Source organism: Ranitomeya variabilis, chromosome 1 (assembly GCF_051348905.1).
Source record: "Ranitomeya variabilis isolate aRanVar5 chromosome 1, aRanVar5.hap1, whole genome shotgun sequence".
Lineage (NCBI taxonomy): Eukaryota > Metazoa > Chordata > Amphibia > Anura > Dendrobatidae > Ranitomeya > Ranitomeya variabilis.
Window position 1 is genome coordinate 365,823,311 of NC_135232.1, and position 23,213 is coordinate 365,846,523.

Sequence of the window (23,213 nt, forward strand, 5' to 3'; positions counted from 1 at the left end):
CTAGCCTTACAATTTTTGTGTGTAAGTAAAAGCTTTTTTCTGCCCACTCTTCCATAAATTCTACCTCTATGGAGTTTAAGACTTAGGGTAAGTTCACACAGGGCGTTTTTGCTGCATTTTTTTATGCTAATTTTCATCTGCTATTTACCATACCAGCAAAGCCTATGAGATTTCAGAAATCTCATGCACACACATTGGGTTTTTGTGTGGTCATTATTTTTTGCTTTGCAGCGTTTTTTTGACATAGGGCATGTCACTTCTTTCAGCATTTTTTCTGTCGCAGTCCAATATGTCGAGTGTCCCACACAGTATCTGGGGGAGATAAAGCTTACAACCGGGAGCGCTGCTAATGCGACCACTCCCGGCTGTAAGCGACTGGGGAATGAATGAGACGGAGCAGGCGCAGGCCCTGTAACTAGCGGTGACGTCACCGAGCCTGCGCTCCCTCACAGCCTGACCTGAGGTAACCTCCGGACCGTGGGAAAATGCCAGAGAAGAGGATACCGCTGGTAATGTATCTATTCTATTCTATCAATCTATCTATTCTTTCTATCTATTCAATCTATTCTATCAATCTATCCTTTCTATCTATTCATTCTATCTATTCTATTAATATATCTATTCATTCTATCTCCAGGAAGTTGTTTTTTTTTTCTCTGTGTGCACCCAACTTTATTGGCATGCACAAAGAGAAAAAAACGCATGAAAAAAAGCACCAAAAAAACCCTAACCCTGCGTTTTTGGTGCAGCTTCTTTCCTGCCAAGATGATCAGGTTTTGCTGCAGAAAAAAAATGCAGCAAAAACGCCCTGTGTGAACTTACCCTTATTGTGGTCATATGGACAAATACTCCAGTCCAGTCCGTGGTGCCTCTTGCTTAGTGATAATGCAGCCTCTGTGGCCTTTCAGAAAAGGTGTGTATATACTGACCGACCATGTGACACTTAGATTGCACACAGGTGGACTTCCTTCCACTAAGCATGTAACTTATGAAGGTAATTGCTTGCACCGGAAATTTTTAGGGGATTTATTGCAAAAGGGGTGAATACATACAGTATGCACATGCCAATTGTTAGTTATTGGATCCCCCAAATTTAATTTATGCCTGTATTATTCTCGCTTCAATTCCCCAACTTAGACTATTTAGTGCTGATGTATCACATACAAATCGGATTACAAAAATATTTAAACACAGGCTGTAGTGTAACAAAATAGGTAAAAAGCCAAGGGGATGAATACTTTTGTAAGCCACTGTATCACTGTATGACGTATTATCTACCTGGAGTGTCTCCTGATCAGGAACCTAATAATAACATGCTCAATTGTATGACATTTTGAATTTAAACAGTAACTGTACTTCCAAAGTAATTTTTCAGAATCATTTTTCTTGTGTGCGTACATGAGGAATAACACTATTTCTGGCCACTTTGACACAGTTTTCCCATCTACAGGGTCTGTCTCTTAATTTATAGTTGACTCTTAACTAGTGGAAGAAGACTAGCTGCAATGATGTCTCCTATACACATCACAGCCCACATAGAGAAATTCCTGCTATTCATTCCCTAGTTAGGACACAGAAAAGCAGCATCATTGTGAAGGATATCGTGGCTGTGTAGATGTGAATCCAGCCAATGGGATGAGGCAAAAGACTTGTTAGAATGCTCATCACAGTCTTTCTATGTCTGCTCCTGCCTGTTTCCTCACTCGGTGCCTCACTTTCCTCTCCCACTCCCCTCTTCATAGAGGCTGTGTAACTTGACACATCATTGTGCTGGCAGTCCCTCTTGACTTGAGCAAGAGGATTAAACTTGGTTTCTCAGAGTGAAAGGTAAGCTCAGAAGGTAGGAGGGAGGAGGAGAAGAGACTCATACAAGGAACGTAGAAAATTTCTCTGATAAGATACATTACAAAGTTTGTTATTCACATTTTGCATTGATCTATGCAAAATTTGTTGGAAGTACAGTTTTTATTGAAACTTCTTTCAGTTGGCAACTGAGACCGCCTTGCAATTATTAGGTCCATGCGCCTGTAGTACTCATAGACAATGTGATTTTGTTTGTTTCATATCCCTAAATAAGTGTAATCCCAATTTGATCACTTATGCATACATATGGTATATTACACATGGAAATCAGATGAATTCATGGAAAATGAGATTCAATAAAAGATGTCAGATTTTTAAATCATGGATATTACAATTTGTGTGTGTTTGGTTTCTTGCAGGTATCTTCTGTATCTTCAGATAAAGCGGGACATTTTTCATGGGCGTCTCTTGTGTTCTTTTGCTGATGCTGCCTTTCTTGGTGCTTGCATTGTACAAGGTAACATTGAAAGTCCATGTGGAGTTTGACCTTAAGGTATAAATGTGGTTCTGAAAACGCCACTGACACTGCACTGTAGTTTACAGCAGATTTTCCATATGGAGTCTAGACAGAACATCTGCAGCAATTTCACACATTGTGAACAAGACCTAATGCTAAGTTTGCTCAGTGCTAATCCTTCACCCATATACTTATCTGAGCACCCCAATAATGGTTATGTCATGCCCATGATTCTCTCAAAACAGAAGATTGTGAGATAAGGATTTGGCACATTGGATTTCAACACCTTATTCTTTAATTGTCCCAGGAGATAGCTGCCAACAGTGTCAATGAAAACATGCATGCTTGACTGAGCTGAGCCTTTATGTACAGTTAGGTCCATATATATTTGGACAGAGACAACATTTTTCTAATTTTGGTTATAGACATTACCACAATGAATTTTAAGCAAAACAATTCAGATGCAGTTGAAGTTCAGACTTTCAGCTTTCATTTGAGGGTATCCACATTAAAATTGGATGAAAGGTTTAGGCGTTTCAGCTCTTTAACATGTGCCTCCCTGTTTTTAAAGGGACCAAAAGTAATTGGACAATTGACTCCAAGGCTATTTCATGGACAGTTGTGGGCAATCCCTTTGTTATGTAATTCTCAATTAAGCAGATAAAAGGCCTGGAGTTGATTTGAGGTGTGGTGCTTGCATTTGGAAGGTTTTGCTGTGAAGTAAACATGCGGTCAAAGGAGCTCTCCATGCAGGTGAAACAAGCCATCCTTAAGCTGTGAAAACAGAAAAAACCCATCCGATAAATTGCTACCATATTAGGAGTGGCAGAATCTACAGTTTGGTACATCCTAAGAAAGAAAGAAACCACTGGTGAACTCATCAATGCAAAAAGACCTGGGCGTCCACGGAAGACAACAGTGGTGGATGATCGCAGAATAATCTTCATGGTGAAGAGAAACCTCTTCACAACAGCCAACCAAGTGACCAACACTCTCCAGGAGGTCGGCGTATCAATATCCAAATCTACCATAAAGAGAAGACTGCATGAAAGTAAATACAGAGGGTTCACTGCACAGTGCAAGCCACTCATAAGCATCAAGAATAAAAAGGCTAGACTGGACTTTGCTAAAAAACATCTAAAAAAACCAGCACAGTTCTGGAAGAACATTCTTTGGACAGATGACACCAAGATCAACCTCTACCAGAATGATGGAAAGAGAAAAGTATGGCGAAGGAGTGGTACAGCTAATGATCCAAAGCATACCACATCATCTGTAAAACACGGCGGAGGCAGTGTGATGGCTTGGGCATGCATGGCTGCCAGTGGCACTGGGTCACTAGTGTTTATTGATGATGTGACACAGGACAGAAGCAGCCGAATGAATTCTGAGGTATTCAGAGACATACTGTGTGCTCAGATCCAGCCAAATGCAGCCAAACTGATTAGTCGTCATTTCATACTACAGATGGACAATGACCCAAAACATAAAGCCAAAGCAACCCAGGAGTTTATTAAAGCAAAGAAGTGGAATATTCTTGAATTGCCAAGTCAGTCACCTGATCTCAACCCAATTGAGCAGCATTTCACTTGTTATAGACTAAACTTCAGACAGAAAGGCCCACAAACAAACAGCAACTGAAAACCACCGCAGTGAAGGCCTGGCAGAGCATCAAAAAGGAGGAAACACAGCGTCTGGTGATGTCCATGAGTTCAAGACTTCCGGCAGTTATTGCCAACAAAGGGTTTTCAACCAAGTACTAAAAATGAACATTTTATTTTTAATTATTGAATCTGTCCAATTACTTTTGGTCCCTTTAAAAACAGGGTGGCACATGTTAAGAAGCTGAAACTCCTAAAATCTTCATCCAATTTTAATGTGGATACCCTCAAATGAAAGCTGAAAGTCTGAACTTCAACTGCATCTGAATTGTTTTGTTTAAAATTCATTGTGGTAATGTCTATAATCAAAATTAGAAAAATGTTGTCTCTGTCCAAATATATATGGACCTAACTGTATATGAGGGAGTCAGGAAAGATAGCTGTTGGCTGAAAGGTTTGCCTGATGATTATCTTTTCTTTTCTTTTTAAACATCTTTTTATTGGGTTTTAACACAAAAAGCAAAGTTACAGACAGAGGTATGTATCTAAGTTTTGGAGTACTTGATAGTCATCCTTCAAATCATCATGTCCCGTGATGGGAGAAAATAAACAATAAACTGTTGCTTGACTGTCAATCACCTCAATGGGGACTATGGTTCCTTCTCTGAAGTCTCTGTACCTAATACAGTCAACATTAGAGAGGATATCATGTCTATACATACAATTCTGTCAAACTTATAAAAATGTAAATATGAAGACGAAATAGATAAAGGTAGAAGAGAAAAAGGAGGGTAGGAAGGGAGGGATGGGGGAGTCCTCCACAAGGAGGAGGAATGTTGATTTCGGCGATTAAATCTTTTCGTTTCATGAGATGCCTGATGATTATCTAAGGTGAAGTGCACCTTTAGGCAAGGTAACACTATCAGTATTTGGGCAGTATTTGACATCAGTATTTGTAAGCCAAAACCAGGAGGGGAACAATCAGAGGAAAAATATAATAGAAATACATCACTACTTCTGTATTTATCACCCACTCATGGTTTTGGCTTAGGCTGCTTTCACACATTAGTTTTTTGCCATCAGTCACAATCCGTCGAATGTTGAAAAAAACAGATCCGTCGCAGATTGTGAAAAACTGATGCGACGGATCAGTTTTTTCGTCGGATCCGACTAGCTAATCCAGCTAATTGGATCCTAAAAAAAAATCGGAGCATGCTCAGTTAAAAAAAAATGGAATCCGTCACCGGATTCCGTCATTTGATGGATCCAGCGCCTTAGGCTTCCATTCTAGCAAACGACGGATGGCAACGGATCCGTCTCTGTCTGCTTTTTCGACTGACCCAAAAAAAGTTACTATGTCCGTTTTCTCCATCCGGGGGATAAACAATTTTCGACGGATCTGGCGAACGACGGATGAAACATGAGGCCATCCATCGCAATCCGTTGCTAATACAAGTCTATGAGAAAAAAACGGATCCGGCGTCAACATTCGCCGGATCTGTTTTTTTTTCAAAATTCGCCGCATTGAGACTGACGGCAAAAGTCTGATGTGTGAAAGGGGCCTTACAGATACTGATGTAAAATACTGACCAAATACTCAACGTGTGTATGTGGCTTTAGGCTTATTCACCAGTGGTGTTCTTATACTGTGTTTTTACAAAAATAAGATGGGGTCTTATATTATTTTTTGCTCCGAAACATGGGCTAGGGCTTATTTTCAGGGGATGTCTTTTTTCCATGAGCAACAATGAACATTTATTCTTGAACATATTAAATGAACATTTATTGAAATATAATCACGCCATCTCACACACACACACACACTGCACATACAAGTATATACACATACTGTGCATACGTACACATGTATATATATACAAACTGCGCATACATACACTGCACATACACATGTATATACACTACCATTCAAAAGTTTAGGGTCACTTAGAAATTTCCTTATTTTTGAAAGAAAAGCACAGTTTTTTTTTCCAATGAAGCCAACATTAAATGATTCAGAAATACACTCTATACATTGTTAATGTGGTAAATGACTATTCTAGCTCCAAACGTCTGGTTTGTAATGCAATATCTTCATAGGTGTATAGACGCTCATTTCCAATAACCATCACTCCATCTTATGGTACTTTGTGTTTGCTAACTGTGTAAGAAGTCTAATGGATGGTTAGAATACCCTTGTAAAACTTTTTGCAAGTATGTTAGCACAGCTGAAAACAGTGTTGCTGATTAGAGAAGCTATAAACCTGACCTTCTATTGAGCTAGTTGAGAATCTGGGGCATTACATTTGTTGGTTCCATTAAACTCTCAAAATGGCCAGAAAAAAACAACTTTCATGTGAAACTCAACAGTCTATTCTTGTTCTTAGAAATGAAGGCTATTCCATGCGAGAAATAGCCAAGAAACTAAAGATTTCCTACAACGGTGTGTACTACTCCCTTCAGAGGAGAGTGCAAACAGGCTCTAACCAGAGTACATTACAGTACATTAGAGTACATTAGAGTCTGTAGTTTCAGAAATCAACGCCTCACAGGTCCTCAACTGGCAGCTTCATTAAATAGTACACGAAAAACGATAGTATCAACGTCTACAGTGAAGAGGCGACTCCGGGATGCTGGTCTTCAGGGCAGAGTGGCAAAAAAAAGCCATATCTGAGACTGGCTAATAAAAAGAAAATATTAATATGGGCAAAAGAACACAGAGATTGGACAGAGGAAGATGGGAAAAAAGAGTTATGGACAGGCGAATCCAATTTTGAGGTGATTGGATCACATAGAAGAACATTTGTGAGATGCAGAACAACTGAAAAGATGCTGGAAGAGTGCGTGACGCCATCTGTGAAGCATGGTGGAGGTAATGTGATGGTCTCGGATTGCTTTGGTGCTGGTAAAGTGGGAGATTTGTACAAGGTAAAAGGGATATTGAATAAGGAAGGCTATCACTCCATTTTGCAACGCCATGCCATACCCTGTGGACAGCGCTTGATTGGAGCCCATTTCATCCTACAACAGGACAATGACACAAAGCACACCTCCAAATTATGCAAGAACTATTTAGGGAAGAAGCAGGCAGCTGATATTCTATCTGTAGTGGAGTGGCCAGCGCAGTCACCAGATCTCAACGCCATTGAGCTGTTGTGGGAGCAGCTTGACTGTATGGTACGCAAAAAGTGTCCATCAAGCCAAAATAACTTGTGGGAGGGGCTTCTGGAAGCATGGGGTGAAATTTCTCCTGATTACCTCAGCAAATTAACTGCTAAAATGCCAAAGGTCAGCAATGCTGTAATTGCTGCAAAGGGAGCATTTTTTGACAAAAGCAAAGTTTGAAGGAGAAAATTATTATTTCAAATAAAAATCTTTTTTTTGAACCTTGTCAATGTCTGGACTAGATTTTCAATTAATTTGGCAACTCATTTGACTAATAAAAGTATGAGTTTTCATGGAAAACACAATTATCTGGGTGACACTAAACTTTTGAACGGTAGTGTATACACACACTGCACATACCCATGTATATATACACACAGACACACACGCGAGCTGCACATACACATGTATGTATACACACAGACCATCACTGCACATACACATGTATATATGCACACACTGCACATACATCACATACCAGACTGTCTTCTCTTCAGTTCCTCTAGACTCCTACAGTTAAAAGACCTTTGGTGACAACATGGTCACATGTATGTGATTTCACCAAAGTTACTTAAGCAGTTTTCCTTCGAATAGAAATGCAGGGCTCCCCCCTTCCCCCGAATAATAAAAATACCGACCCTTACTGTAGCAAGGGCTTACATTTGGAGTAGGGCTTATATTTCAAGCATACTCCAAAAATCCTGTAAAATTTTCAGTGTAGGTCTTACTTTCAGGGTAGTTGACATAACTTCTATTCACTTTGACTATCTCCTTTACGTAAGCAACTAAAAGTTGAACTTGGTCATCTCATACGAAATGAATTTAACTGGCCCTTTACTAAAAGCATAAAAATTGTAAACAATTTCCACATAGCTTCTTGGTTATTTGGCTGCACCGCAGCAGCCAATAAAGGGAAGAAACAGCAATAAATGGTGCTCAGTGAAAAAAATGCTTGTAGTGTTATGTCAGACAGAGGGAGAGCTGCGTTTAATAGTTGTGATTTTCCATAATTCGAAGCCGGAGACCTCTGACATCCATGTGCCATAAGAGGGTGTAAGCAATCGATTGTCAAGAAGGAAAAACACAGGCAGGAGCTACGGTACACCATTTATTCTGCCACATATATAGTAACCACCAATCACACATGTCCTATGACGTAAATGGAACTTTTCACTTTTGTGCGCTCCTATTGTCACCCGTAAACATCTGTATGTAAAACCAGCCTGACACCGGCTATATTTGAGTAAAATTCATATTATATTTTTATTCTTTGCAGCTGAGATTGGAGATTATGATCCTGATGAACATCCTGACAATTACATTTGTGATTTCAAGATCTTTCCCAAGCAATCACAGAAACTGGAAAGAAAAATTGTTGAAGTCCATAAAAGTGAGCTCAGGTACGTGTTGTCTGTTAGGCTACATTCCCATGACGGGGATTTCTTGAGTTTTTAAAGGGCCACTGTCACCCCCTCCAGCCGTTATAAACTAAAAGAGCCACCTTGTGCAGCAGTAATGCTGCAGTCTAACAAGGTGGCTCTTTTAGTTTTTGATTCATTTATTACCTCAATAAAGCGTTTTAAAAATTGGCCACACATACCAGATATTGTACCAGGAGGCGGTCCGAAGCGTCCTGTATGAAGCTCCCAACTGCCGTCACTCTTCTCTTCAGGGCCGATGGTACCCGCCCCCTTCGCGTTGTTGCTTCTTAAATCCGGCGCCTGCGCTGTGCGTGCCTGCCTGGGGCCTGCGCAGTGTTCTTTGTCAGTCACATCTCAGATGCCGGGTGCCTGACTGCGCCTGTGCGGGCAGTGCGGCCGCCCTGTTACTGAATCCCCGCCTCGCACTGTGTTATTCATTATGCACAGTGCGGGGCTGGCATTCCTGGGCATGCGCACTGCGCTGTTCAGGCGCTCCCCCATCTCGGACGCTCTCCCATCTCTGACGCTCCCCCGCCTTCCCAGGAACCCCAGCCCCGCACTGTGCATAATGAATAACACAGTGCGGGGCGGGGATTCAGTAACAGGGCGCAGTCAGGCACCCGGCATCTGAGATGTGACTGACAAAGAACACTGCGCAGGCCCCAGGCAGGCACGCACAGCGCAGGCGCCGGATTTAATTAGCAACAACGCGAAGGGGGCGGCGACCATCGGCCCTGAAGAGAAGAGTGACGGCAGTTGGAAGATTGATAGAGGACGATTCGGACCGCCTCCTGGTACAATATCTGGTATGTGTGGCCAATTTTTAAAACGCTTTATTGAGGTAATAAATGAATCAAAAACTAAAAGAGCCACCTTGTTAGACTGCAGCATTACTGCTGCACAAGGTGGCTCTTTTAGTTTATAACGGCTGGGGGGGTGACAGTGGCCCTTTAATGCTGCAGTTTTTCTGGTTTTAGCGCCAGTTAGCTAAATTAGGTTACTTGCATTTTTTTATTGCGTTTTTAAGTTGTTTTTTTTTACATGCGCTTTTATGGTGTTTTCATTGCAGAAATGCACTAAAAACACATCCTTTTTTTATCTGTGTATGTTCCTTATCTCATTTAAGTCTACGGGGAAAATCTACAGATAAATCGCATGTTTACCGCAAAAGAGGTTGACATATCGCAGATTTCCAAATCACACCGCAGGTCCATGATGCTGGAACACTGTATATGCTGTGGCTTTTGTATATGAAAATATGCAGAAAAACTGCACCAAATACTCATCGTGAGAACTTAGTCTGAAGAGTTCTGTGGCCAGAGGCTGCTACACCGATACGTTATTGGTTTTCTTTTCCTACCTCAATAGTGACTGACCTGAGGGGGCATTCACGACACCCAAATTCAAGCAACTGCTCTGCCCATTCATGCTGCTTCATGTTTGGGGTATATAGGGACATATTATAGATGAATTTATATCAGAAAAGTCTACAGCTGAATACAGTACATGACACACTAGACTTACAGCATGTCAGTTTCCCCTGCGCAATGTCTGCAGATTTCTATTGCCTACATTAGGAATACAAAATCCACTATCAATTTCACAGATAATATACACTCACCGGCCACTTTATTAGGTACACCATGCTAGTAACGGGTTGGACCCCCTTTTGCCTTCAGAACTGCCTCAATTCTTCGTGGCATAGATTCAACAAGGTGCTGGAAGCATTCCTCAGAGATTTTGGTCCATATTGACATGATGGCATCACACAGTTGCCGCAGATTTGTCGGCTGCACATCCCAAAGATGCTCCATACAAGGCAGGATGGATCCATGCTTTCATGTTGTTTACGCCAAATTCTGACCCTACCATCCGAATGTCGCAGCAGAAATCGAGACTCATCAGACCAAGCAACGTTTTTCCAATCTTCTACTGTCCAATTTCGATGAGCTTGTACAAATTGTAGCCTCAGTTTCCTGTTCTTAGCTGAAAGGAGTGGTACCCGGTGTGGTCTTCTGCTGCTGTAGCCCATCTGTCTCAAAGTTCGACGCACTGTGCGTTCAGAGATGCTCTTAGGCCTACCTTGGTTGTAACGGGTGGCGATTTGAGTCACTGTTGCCTTTCTATCAGCTCGAACCAGTCTGCCCATTCTCCTCTGACCTCTGGCATCAACAAGGCATTTCCGCCCACAGAACTGCCGCTCACTGGATTTTTTTTCTTTTTCGGACCATTCTCTGTAAACCCTAGAGATGGTTGTGCGTGAAAATCCCAGTAGATCAGCAGTTTCTGAAATACTCAGACCAGCCCTTCTGGCACCAACAACCATGCCACGTTCAAAGGCACTCAAATCACCTTTCTTCCCCATACTAATGCTCGGTTTGAACTGCAGGAGATTGTCTTGACCATGTCTACATGCCTAAATGCACTGAGTTGCCGCCATGTGATTGGCTGATTAGAAATTAAGTGTTAACAAGAAGTTGGACAGGCGTACCTAATAAAGTGGCCGGTGAGTGTACTTTATCATTGAGTGCTGAAATAAACTAGAAACGCAGTATTCTCACATTTCCAATCCCTGTATCTTAATGATTTCCCGGTAGTCACTGGTCTCTGATTAATGACATGGCATGCTGGCTTGTGACTGCTGTATCGGTGCCATGACAAACTGGAGGGGAGCCACGGAGAATTTCGCCTAGATCCTGGCCCTGGTACCTATAGCTGGGCATTGATAGGGTAGATGTAAGTCTGTCTATGATCAACCAGTTATTCAGCAAAAGATACACTTCAGGGGGAAATTGATCAAATTGTTTAAGCACATTTTTCATCATAAAAAAGTTTACAAATTTGTAAAATTTGAAACTTTTTAATTTTTACGTTGCTGAATACATTTGATTCAGTTTACTTGGTTTAGGACTGATGTATTAAATGCCATTCTTAAGATGCTTTCACATTGCGTTTAGGGACATGCTACTCTGTCTGAGTGTCCGCCTCTTGTTGGCGTACACTCCCGAAAATGTCAGAGCTCATGTTCGCTCTGCTGGCACCATTACAGTCTGTCGCTCCGTCGGCGCATATGGCTGAATCACTAAGCATCTATTAAACGCACCCTTTGTAAGTTGCCCCCATACTTTGTTTGAAATAAGCAAACAGCTTCTTCAAGAAGCAGAGGTGAGGAACTCTAGTGCTTATTATTTGAAGTAGCAATCTTAAAAGCCAATATTGGCTTGGGATAAGGAGCCAAATGGATTTTCTGGCTTGACTTCTTATCCAAAGTCACATGGCAAGGCCCTTTAAGGGTTAATGACTTATAACTTATATATATATATATATATATATATATATATATATATATATGTATATGTATATATATATATATATATATATATATATATATATATATATATATATATATATATATATATATATTCTTTGTTTAAAGTATTTTTTAACAAACTAGGAAAACCAAAGAACATAACATCTTTTTTGTGACGTAAAATAACGGGTTACTATTTGCATAACCAGTTGTTGTTTTCAGAGAGTCATAAAGTCATCTAACTATAATAGGAAGTAGGGGGGTAAAGGGAGTGGAGGCGAAAACTTAGGGAGAATTGGGGGATGGGAACAAGGGAAAGAAGTGATGATGTTGATTAAGTAGTTAGAAAGTTCAGTCTTTCAAATGTTGGTTTAAACATTCGATTTTGAGATAGACATAAAGAAGTGATAAAATTGTAAAAAGGTATGTTTTAAGGAGTATAGATTGTTTCTCCTGGAGGTTTTTCTGATGTATTTAACCACAGGGTCCAGGAGTCCATCATTTTTTGGGAGTTGGATAGTCTAAGCTTTTCGTATATGCCTGTTTGATTTGTTTCTTTTAACCATTCTTTACATGTAGGGACTTCAACATCTTTCCAATGCCGTGCAATGGTAATTTTGTATCTGATTCCCAACTGATACAGGACTCTCAAAAAAAATGTAGGTCCTCAAGCTCCCACATAGACATGCCAATAGATAGATGTAAAAACAAGAAGAAAATTCATTTTCTCACTAAAAATCTTGGCTTAGACGCCGCCGAAGTCGAAATACTGCAAGAGGTAACCAAATTTAATCTCCCAGACATTCCCACTTCACTACCAATCCCACCAGTCCTTAAACTTTTCACAAACTCAAAAGATAATGGAAAAATAAAAGCCAAAATCAATGAAAATTTTACCCAAACAGACGATATTCCAGACTTTGTTAAAAAATGGGTTAATGACTTTTATGCGATAGGTGGAACTAGAGTTCCAGTCCTTGTTCTTTCTTAAGAGGCTATTTGCATATTTAAATTCCCAAGGAAGTATTGCATGGCTATAAATCTCCCTAAGCCAGCCTGACGCTCTCCAGAAAAGGAAACTTTACCCCTTAGGAACTCTTAAATAAATGAAGATACATGTTACTGTACTTAATGAATGTCAGTTTCAAATGTTAGTTTTCAATGGGGTTAAAGATAATCTGTTAGGCTATGTGCGCACGTTGAGTATTTTCTTGCAGAAATTTCTGCAAGGCTTCTGCATTTCTTGGCAGCAAGAACACACTTTTTGCTTCGATTTTTGGTGCGTTTTTTGCATGCGTTTTTGTACAGCAATGAAGGCTTTTTTGAGGTAAATAAAGATATTTAAAAAAAAAAAAATTGTGATGTAATTTCTTTGTTCAACACCACCTTTTTCATTCTGATGCAGCAGAAATGGGATTAGGGCTTGGTGTCAGCAACTGTCATTGACACCAAGCCCTAGGCTTAGTATTGAAAAGATGTCAGCCAGAGTAAGTAAACACAAACATACACACACACACAAATTTACATGTGCACACACATTGTCACTAGTCTATGTAGGAGCATTAACAGAATGAACCTACATATGCTGTAACCAAACAGCAACTCTTAATTTAAAAAAGAAAAAAATGAAAAAAAAAAATATTGCTCCCACGTAATTTTCATATCCAGCAGATGGAAAGCAGGCGGCTGAGGGCTGATGTTAATATTCTAGGAAGGAGCCAATAGCCATAAAGGTTCCCAGGCTATTAATATCAGCTCACAGCTTTTTGCTTAGCCTTTACTGGCTAGTTTACAGGGGGACGCCAGAAAAAAATTGACTAAGGGTTCCCCTATAAAATCTAACCAGCAAAGGCTAGGCAGACAGCTGTGGTTTGATATTCATAGCCTAGGAGGGGCCATGGATATTGGCCTCTCTCCCAGACTAAAAACATCAGCTCTCAACCACCCCAGAAAAGGTGCATATATAATTTGTTGCTTAGCCTCGCTTTTCCCACTTACCCTGTAGTGGTGGCAAGTTTGGGAATGGTTGGGGGGTTGATGTCACATTTGAATTGTGAGGTAACATCAAGCCCACAGGTTAGTAATGGAGAGGCGTCAATAAGATGCCCACATTACTAACCCCATAGTCATATTGCATGAACACAGACACCCAGAAAAAAGTTGTTTAATTGAAAGAAAGACACAGACTCCTTTAATAATCTTAATTAAACCATACCTCGACTAAATTCATTGAAGCCCTCGTTCTCCTGTAATAAACTAAAAATAAAAAACAACAATATCCCTCACCTCACACCCCCATTACTAACCCCATAGTGATATTATAAAAGCACAGTCACCCAGAATAAAGTCCTTTATTTGAAATAATCACACAGCCTCCTTTATTAAATCTAAATTAAATCATACTTACAGAACGCCTAATCCACTAACACCAACATCTCCTGCAACAAAAATAAAATAATAAACCACAATATTCCTCACCTGTCCGCGGAGAAGATAATCCATTATGTCCCACTACGATCCTGATGACTTTGAGAGCAGTCACTGATGTAACTGCTCTCAAAGACAGTTGGCGATACAGTAACAGGAGGTAATTGCTCTCGCAGTGTATCACTGAGCTGCTGTGAGAGAGTTCACCGGAGTTCATCAGCTGATCAGCTCCGGTGATCTCCCTTACGGCACCACTGCTGTGTGAGAAAGTTCTCATGCAGTGGTGGTGCCATAAGTGAGAATCCCCCGAGATGATCAGCTGATGAACTCCAGTGAACTCTTTCACAGCAGCTCAGTGATACACTGCGGGAGCAATTACCTCCCGTCAGTGTATCGCCGTCGGCCTGGTAGAGCAGTCACATCTCAAGATGTGTCACTGTTTTCAGTGAAAGCAGACATAGCTAGATGGGAGGAGTAGTCTCATCAGCCCACGCCTGCTGACCTGCGGTAAGCTTTTTACCGTGGGTCACAGCTGTGGAGTCATGCTGACATCTGATGGCATGACCTCGCAGCTCTCTGAATGGCAGTCTTACCGGCGGTAGCGTTTTACCATGGGTTACAGTCACAGCTGTGGGGTCACACTGACATCTGACAGCATGACCCCTCAATGCTCTGACCGGCAGTCTTACCGGTGGTAGCGTTACCACCAATAAGAACCACCGCGCCAGTGTTTCCCACGCTGTCACACAGATGACAGCATGGGAAACACCATAGTAAGCCGGTAAAAACACAAATAAAAACTCAGCAAATCCGCAAACATTTTTATACCTGCGTTTTTGACTGACTAAATTAAAGTCAATGTGTAGAAAACACTAAAAAAACCCGCACAAAGAACTGACATGCTGCAGAAAAAAAACACACTGCAAATACTCAAAGGAAATTTATTGATCATGTGCACAACACTTCAGGATTGTCATTGAATTAGATTACATACAGATTCCATAGTGGGTGGGCCCATTTCCACGTGGAAAAAACACAGCGAAAATGCATAAAAACCGCACCGTGTGCACACAGCCTTAGCAAGTTTTTCCTACTTTTAATCTAAGGGCAACATGATGTAGAGACATAGACCCCGATTCCAATGATGTATCACTTACTGGGCTGGTTGTTGTAATTTCAGTATTTTCAGATTTTATCAAAATTGCAGCAAGCAGCCCAGTAAGTGATACATCACTGGAATCAAGGCATCTGCACCTACGTCATGCTGCTTTTAGATTACATAATGAAAGCCTGATTACCTTTTACAGGCCCCTGAAAGTGATAAAAGCAGAAAAGCAATTTTTTTGGGTCAGAGCCCCCCCAAATTTCAATAGTGTCATTCAAAGCTACAACCTGACCCACAAAAAACACTCCTCATATGGCAATATCAATAGGAAAAAAAGTTATGGCTCTTAGAAGACAATGCTGAAAATGTAAAAAACCACGGCTGCAGCAAGGAGGGGTAAAGCTTGTGCGACTGCACTAACTAGTAAATAAATGGCAGTTATAGGAGTGCTGAGTTAGTCAATACACTAGCCACTGAGAATTTCCGGCATTTAGGTACTCATGTACCAGTGAAAAGCCAATTAAACATATCAATATCACTTTAGTGCGCTGGGAAATCATTTACGAAATGTACTTTGTTTTTCAACACTAAAAGTGGGATATATTTTCTTACAGGTCATATTAGTTTGTTTTACTTCTATGTTTCTAGATGTCAGCTTGCCATGTAATCATTTCTCTTGAAGTCTGAAAACAAAGAAAATGTGACTTCTGCACTTGTTTTGCTTACCATGTGTAAAATATTTAATGACCCCTTTCTTCCTCCCCTTGTGCTCTTTCAGAGGTCAGAGTCCAGCTGTTGCCGAATTTAATTTGCTGTTGAAAGCACATTCATTGGAAACCTATGGTGTGGACCCTCATCCATGCAAGGTACCACAGCTGTTCCTAGCCAGCATTCAGAGAGGCTGCTGTCCCACAATGATCTGGCCGATAGAGCGGGATTCTGTGAGCACTCCCTGGTGACAATCACTGATTCTGTGCAGCTTATAATTCTACATTATTGGGAATATCATCGAACCTGAAATGCTTACCAAGTGGCCGGTCCCTAATTCTGCGGCTGAATAACGCTCCATCGCATCAATATATCCAGTTAGATATCAGAAAAAAAGCATCATGTCCACAACATGTAAATGCAGTCTCAAATGGGATTTCTGCAACTTTATAGTGATGAGCTATGCTTGATATCCCTGTATCCCTGTATGTGGGAGTGCTGGGAGCCAGCTGATTGGCACACAGAGACTGGCACAGCTCTATATACTATGTTGTGGTACTACAGTATCCGCTAATCAGTGAGGCAGACCCTCTCTAATCTCAGATAGATTACTTTTCCTTATAGTAGGTCACCAGCATTAAAATCCCCCCAAAAACCTTTTACACCTGGCCATACACGAGATAGCTGTTGGATGAACGTTCATTAGGCAGATAGCCATCTCTCCTGATTCCCCCCATCCAAATCAGAGAGCTGCCATATACTTCTCACATTCCCTGACATCTGTCGTTGGAGAGTTGTGAGGCCCTATAAATATCAAATAATAATAATAATCTTTATATAGCGCCAACATATTCCGCAGCGCTTTACAGCTCAACAGTTTCAAACACAACAGTCATAAGTAACAACGTTAGCAATACAATAATTAAAGCACAATAAGACGACCCTGCTCGTGAGAGCTTACAATCTACAATGAAGTGGGGGAGATACAGAGTACAGGTGTGTATTTACAATGATGTATTTACAGTGATGGTCCAGCCATCTTCAGGGGGTGGGGGGTAGATGGAGATAGTAAATGGGCTACACACACAAACATAAAATGAGTTTGATTAGGGAACGTGATAGGCCGCTCTGAACAAATGTGTTTTGAGGGAGCGCCTAAAACTATGCAAGTTGTGGATGGTCCTAATTTCTTGGGGCAGAGCATTCCAGAGGATTGGCGCAGCACGGGAGAAGTCTTGGAGTCGGGAGTGGGAGGTACGGATTAGTGCAGAGATGAGTCGGAAGTCATTTGCAGAGCGCAGTGGTCGGCTAGGCCGATAGACAGAAATGAGGGAGGAGATGTAAGGGGGTGCCGCACTATGGAGAGCTTTGTGGGTGAGAACAAGTACTTTGAATTGTATCCTGTAATGAATGGGCAGCCAGTGTAACAACTGGCGAAGAGCGGACACGTCCAAGTAACGATTAGCTAGATGGACAACCCTGGCTGCTGCATTAAGGATAGGCTGGAGAGGGGAAAGTCGAGTAAGGGGAGGGCAATTAGTAGAGTATTGCAGTAGTCCAGGCGGGAATGGATCAGGGCGACAGTGAGAGTTTTTGTTGTCTCCATGGTGAGAAAAGGGTGGATTCTAGAGATGTTCTTTAGGTGTAAGCGGCACGAGCGGGCAAGAGATTGTATGTGGGAGGTGAAGGAGAAATCGGAGTCAAACATAACACCCAGACAGCGTGCCTGCTGCCGGGGTGTTACTATGGTGCCACCCACGGAGAGGGAAATGTCAGATTTAGGGAGGTTAGTAGATGGCAGGAGCAGAAGAAGTTCAGTTTTGGAGAGGTTGAGTTTCAGACAGAGAGCGGACATGATGTTGGAGACTGCAGACAGACAGTCAGTGGCGTTCTGTAGTACAGTGGGGGTAAGGCCAGGGGATGACGTGTATAGTTGTGTGTCATCAGCATAAAGATGGTACTGTCCAAATCTGCTGATGGTCTGTCCAATTGGCGCCGTGTAGAAGAAGAAGGGAAGGGGGCCAAGGACTGAGCCCTGAGGTACCCCGACAGTGAGAGGAAGAGGAGATGAAGGGGAGCCGGAGAACAGAACACTGAAGGAGCAGTCAGAAAGGTAGGAGGAGAATCAGGAGAGAGCAGTGTCCTTAATGCCTAGTGACTGGAGCCTAGAGAGTAGGAGAGGGTGGTCAACAGTGTTGAAAGCTGCAGAAAAGTCGAGGAGAATGAGCAGAGAGTGGTCACCGTTACACCCTGCAAACCCTGTCGATATCTGTGATGGACATATGTCTTTTTTCATCCTATATAACTATATTGCTATCATTTAACCTAATGAAGCTTCTTGTCAGGTTATGTAGGGGTGTCTGTAAAGATGCAGAGCTCACCATTTATTTATGTGCTTTGCTTATATAGCGCTATTTCCTTCAGCAGCGCTTTACAGACATTATCATTGCTGTCCCCATTGGGGCTCACAATCTAGATTTCCTATCAGTATGTCTTTGGCGTGTGCGAGTTAAATATTTAATTTTTAAGTTAAATATGTTCACAGCCTGTATTTTTTCATTTCTTTAGGATTCAACAGGGACCACAACATTTCTTGGGTATACTGCAGCAGGATTTGTTGTTTTCCAGGGTAACAAGAGGATACACTTAATAAGATGGTGAGTGGAGTTTTTTGTTATTCCTTGGTATATATACTGTAGGTAATGTATGTATTAAAGGGTTATTTCCATCTACTTGAATGTGTATATTTAGTTACAAAATAAGCTATTTTGTCACTTACTTGATGTTTATATGCTTCTGTTCTCCTGATATTGCCAAGAGGCCCAGTCATCACTTCCATTTATGAGTGGTGGCATAAAATGCACAGTGCTTACAAGCTCTTTCCTAGTGAGCTTGTGAGCGCTGCACTGAGGCTGGCTGGGATATCTTCAGCGTACAGCTCCTAATCCTGGCCAGCGGTGCTTTTGACATGTATAAGCAAGGCGGTCTTATACAGCAGTATGAGGAGTGTGCACGCTTCAGGTCAACGGAGTACTGATGCTTCTGGCCTGAAAAGTAATCAGTACGTCGGGAAGATGAGAAGAACCTTTTAATAAGGATTCAACTAAAAGGTTAATGTAAACGAGAAACAATTGATCTAGAAAATCTATATTGTTAGTTCCAAAAATGAGACCATGGATAGTCCATATGTGCGCTGTTCAATCAGACCACTCATGTCAAAGCTTTCATATGTGCTCTGACGAAAAGGCAGAAAAGGTTGTTTCCTATTCATAACCCCCCTCTGAGCAAGAGAAGAGAGCAACTGCGGAGAACAGCTCCTGCTCTGGAGGACCCCATGTAGGGCTATTGTCAGCACCTGACAGCTTCGGAAAAATGCCAAGTCCCTATGAAGCAGTGAGCCCCCACTCCTGCTCCCTGTCCTGTGTAGGTTCTCTGACATACTGTATAGTCAGACAAAAATACACAAAACACTGCTGTGCTCCTAAATCCAGGTTACATTCCCCTACATGTGACATTATAGGGAGAGGTCCTCCCAACAGTCTGACACGGCTCGGACATTGGCTCCTCATACATGAAATACAGCTAAGATGTCCCTGACACCGTCATTAGCATACTGTGAAGATGATGCATAAGGGACTCACTGTGACTCAGTTGCCCTAGGGCCAACATGGGGCTGTCCTGATGGATTGCCTACTTTTAAGTGTGTATTGGTGCTAGGGAGCTTATTCCAGATGGTATGATATAGTCCCCAGCATCTGTAGCCTTCAGGAAGCTTAGGGTTAATGACAGACAATGAGAAAAAGGCTGAGAAAGCTTTATTCTTACAATTTCTGGACTCGCGCACTTTCCGCCTTCTCCCCTAGAAGTCACGGGATTATCTGTTCAGAGTCAGAGGAGGCTCGTACGCCAGTGCCTGGGGGCAGAGCATCCTCACACTGGAGGAACAGTCAGGCTCCATGTCACTGTGAAAGGAAATGTCACATTTTCTAAGAACAGCATAACCTTCGTAGTTTTCATAAACTTTGAGTGGGCTGCATAATCATGTACAATATTTTCTGTATTTTTGGCACTGGCTAAGGATAAATTCTGCTAGAGAGGGTTGTGCTCAACATCTTACTTCCTGGGACATCAGAATCCCTTTGATTATGGATATTACATAGTGCATAATGTCCAGTATACACATCAAATATACTGCATATAGGAAGGAGCGTGTGATTGCTTGTGAAATAGAGAGCACTGTAATGATAGTAAGAAAAATAGAGAGCACTGTAATGATAGTAAGTAAAATAGAGAGCACTGAACTCATTTGTTCAGATTGGCCTACCGCCTCAACGCATTAACCTAATTATCCCTGTGTGGCCTATTAATAAAAAACAACAACATAATCACGTTCCTCCATCATGTTCTCATACACTTTATGCAGTTAATAGCCCTCTGTGTCTGTACTGTTACATACTTAGGCAGTTAACTGGTTCATGCAGCTTTACATGAACACCCGAGCCTTACACTATGGCTGGTCCAAATAACTAAAGCAATTGTCACCACCCACCTCTCGTGTCTCCCCTTTTCCTCATAGATTGTAAGCTTGCGAGCAGGGCCCTCATTCCTACTGGTATCTGTTTTGAACTGTGATTTCTGTTATGCTGTAATGTCTGTTGTCTGTATAAGTCCCCTCTATAAGTTGTAAAGCGCTGCGGAATATGTTGGCGCTATATAAATAGAATTATTATTATTATTATTATTATTAATGATAGTAATTGCTGTCATCAATGGCTCACGATGTCGCCAAATGTTTTACAGGCCGGATATCTGCAAGATGAGATATGATGGGAAAACCTTCCATGTTGTTGTAATGCAGAAGGAGGTAGGAACGATGGGAGAATTCATCTGAACTCACGATGTATCTGTAATGTGGCTGTTTGTGCATTTCATGGGTTCTTACCCCTGGACTGATGCATTAGACCAGAGCAACTATTCACTATATCACTGCAAAATGTTCAGTTTGTCTGATTTTTCTCTTTATAGGTATATTTTTGAGTAAAATATAAATTGTTCTTTTATTCTATAAACTTCTGACAACATCTCTCCGAGGTTCCAAGCAATACATTTTGTATTTTTTTTTCTGAAAAGGAGAGATGGTCAAAATTGAAAAAAACAGTGCTTTCAGACCTCAAATAATGTAAAGAAAACAAGTTCATAATCATTTAGAAACAACAATACTAATGTTTTATCTCAGGAAGAGTTCAGAAATCAATACTTTGTGGCATAACCATGATTTTTAATCACAGCTTTCATGCGTCTTGGCATACTTTCCACCAGTCTTTCACACTGCTCCTGGTACAAAAATGTAAGCAGTTCTTCTTTGTTTGATGGCTTGTGACTATCCATCATCCTCTTGATTACATTCCAGAGGTTTTCAATGGGGTTCAGGTCTGGAGATTGGGCTGCCCATGACAGGGTTTTGATGTGGTGGTCTCTTAATTTTTGCCAGAGCTGTATATGATATTATTAATTCTATATGACTAGTTATTCTATGTTCCCACAATGAGCTTTTGATGCTGCACATTTTCTGAACCATTTCTGCACCTATTAGGTTACTTCCGTTTTATCGTTGCATTTTTTTTTACATGCGTGTTTATTACGTTTTCTGTCTCTTGTTGGTTTGTCAGGTTTTATATAAAGCTACTTTGTTTTTTAGACTTCCTGAAATTCGCCTTTGACCAAACTTTATCAATGTAAACATGTGCGGATTATATGCGTTTTTTATGTGTTTCCGCCTCGAAAGCGCATGTGCATTTTTTACCTGCACATTTTTCACATCTAAGGCCTCTTTCACACTAGCGTCGTGCACTGCACGTCGCTATGCGTCGTTTTGCAGAAAAAACGCATCCTGCAAAAGTGCTTGCAGGATGCGTTTTTTCTCCATAGACTTTTATTAGCGACGCAGTGCGACGCATTGCCACACGTCGCAACCGTCGTGCGACGGTTGCGCCGTGTTGCGTTGGATCGTCGCCACCAAAAAACGTTGCATGTAACGATTTTTGGTGCGTCGTCTGCAGCATTTCCGACCGCTCATGCGCGGCCGGAACTCCGCCCCCGCCTCCCCGCACATCACAATGGGGCAGCGGATGCATTGGAAAACTGCATCCGCTGCCCCCGTTGTGCGGCGCTTTCACAGCTAGCGTCGGTGCGCCGCAACGTCGCATAGCGACTTGCAGTGCACGACGCTAGTGTAAAAGTAGCCTTATGCAAGTTCATGGGAAAAATCTGCACAGAAAACTCAGAGTACTCGCAAGAGAAATTGACACACTGCGGATTTGAAACACGCACCGCAGACCAGTTTACGCCAGGGCTGTGGAGTCGGTAAGCCAAACCTCCCGACTCCTCAATTTCCATGACACCAAATCTGACTCCACCAAAATGGGCTCCACGCCTCTGACTCCTACTCCACTGCCCTGGTTTACACTACAAAAGAAGCACAGAGGCAGCAGATATCTATAAATCCCATCCACTTTGCTAGACGCAGCATCAAAAACTCATCGTGGGAATAGAATCTTAAGGTTATCGTGCTGTCCAAAGGAGGTTTGGAGATGTGTCCCTTCACGTCCATTAAGTTTAGTTTGGTTGCATGAAAGCTTTTATCAAACCAGTAACAAGCAAGTTTAGTTTTTCTGAATCTACAGTAATGATTTATTTCTTAGTACCTAGAGGTTAGTAAACGTACATCAAACACCCATACAAGTGGATCACCCCCACGCAGTAGGGCAATGGGGTACTCGGCACCGGGTCCTTCAGCGTTCTGCTGGGATGTCACGGTGGCTGACCCGGTCCGTTGCCCTAGGGGGCATCCGTTAATTGAATGGGGGTGGTATTTAAAGGGATACCTGTGGTATTCGGTCAGGGTGACCGACGCTGCTTAGGGGTCCACTGGGGTGATGTTATGGCAGCAAGATGGTATACCTTCCCACAGGTGAAGTGTATCCCCAGGGCTTCCCAGAGGTGTAGATGGTGATGGTGGAAAATGTAATGTGCAGTGAATAATGAGGACACAAGGTTGCAGTCTCTTTACCTTTTACTGGAAGCTTCAGCATCTACAGTCCAGGGTACAGACCACAGGGTAGGCAGAGTCTGGCCGGTCCGAAGGCAAATCCAGAGTCCC

The 23,213-nt window shown here is 41.9% G+C and overlaps 1 protein-coding gene across 2 annotated transcripts in view; it reads left to right on the top strand.

Annotated features, from left to right (window-relative positions):
• FRMD3 (FERM domain containing 3) overlaps nucleotides 1-23,213 on the top strand; it is a 279,111-nt gene that overhangs the window by 205,736 nt on the left and 50,162 nt on the right. For both annotated transcript variants that reach the window (XM_077248986.1, XM_077248987.1), the window contains exons 5-9: nucleotides 2,223-2,320; nucleotides 8,360-8,483; nucleotides 16,125-16,212; nucleotides 18,623-18,711; nucleotides 20,855-20,918. In XM_077248986.1, the coding sequence (XP_077105101.1) occupies nucleotides 2,223-2,320; nucleotides 8,360-8,483; nucleotides 16,125-16,212; nucleotides 18,623-18,711; nucleotides 20,855-20,918 (463 nt within the window). The remainder of the gene's footprint in view (nucleotides 1-2,222; nucleotides 2,321-8,359; nucleotides 8,484-16,124; nucleotides 16,213-18,622; nucleotides 18,712-20,854; nucleotides 20,919-23,213) is intronic.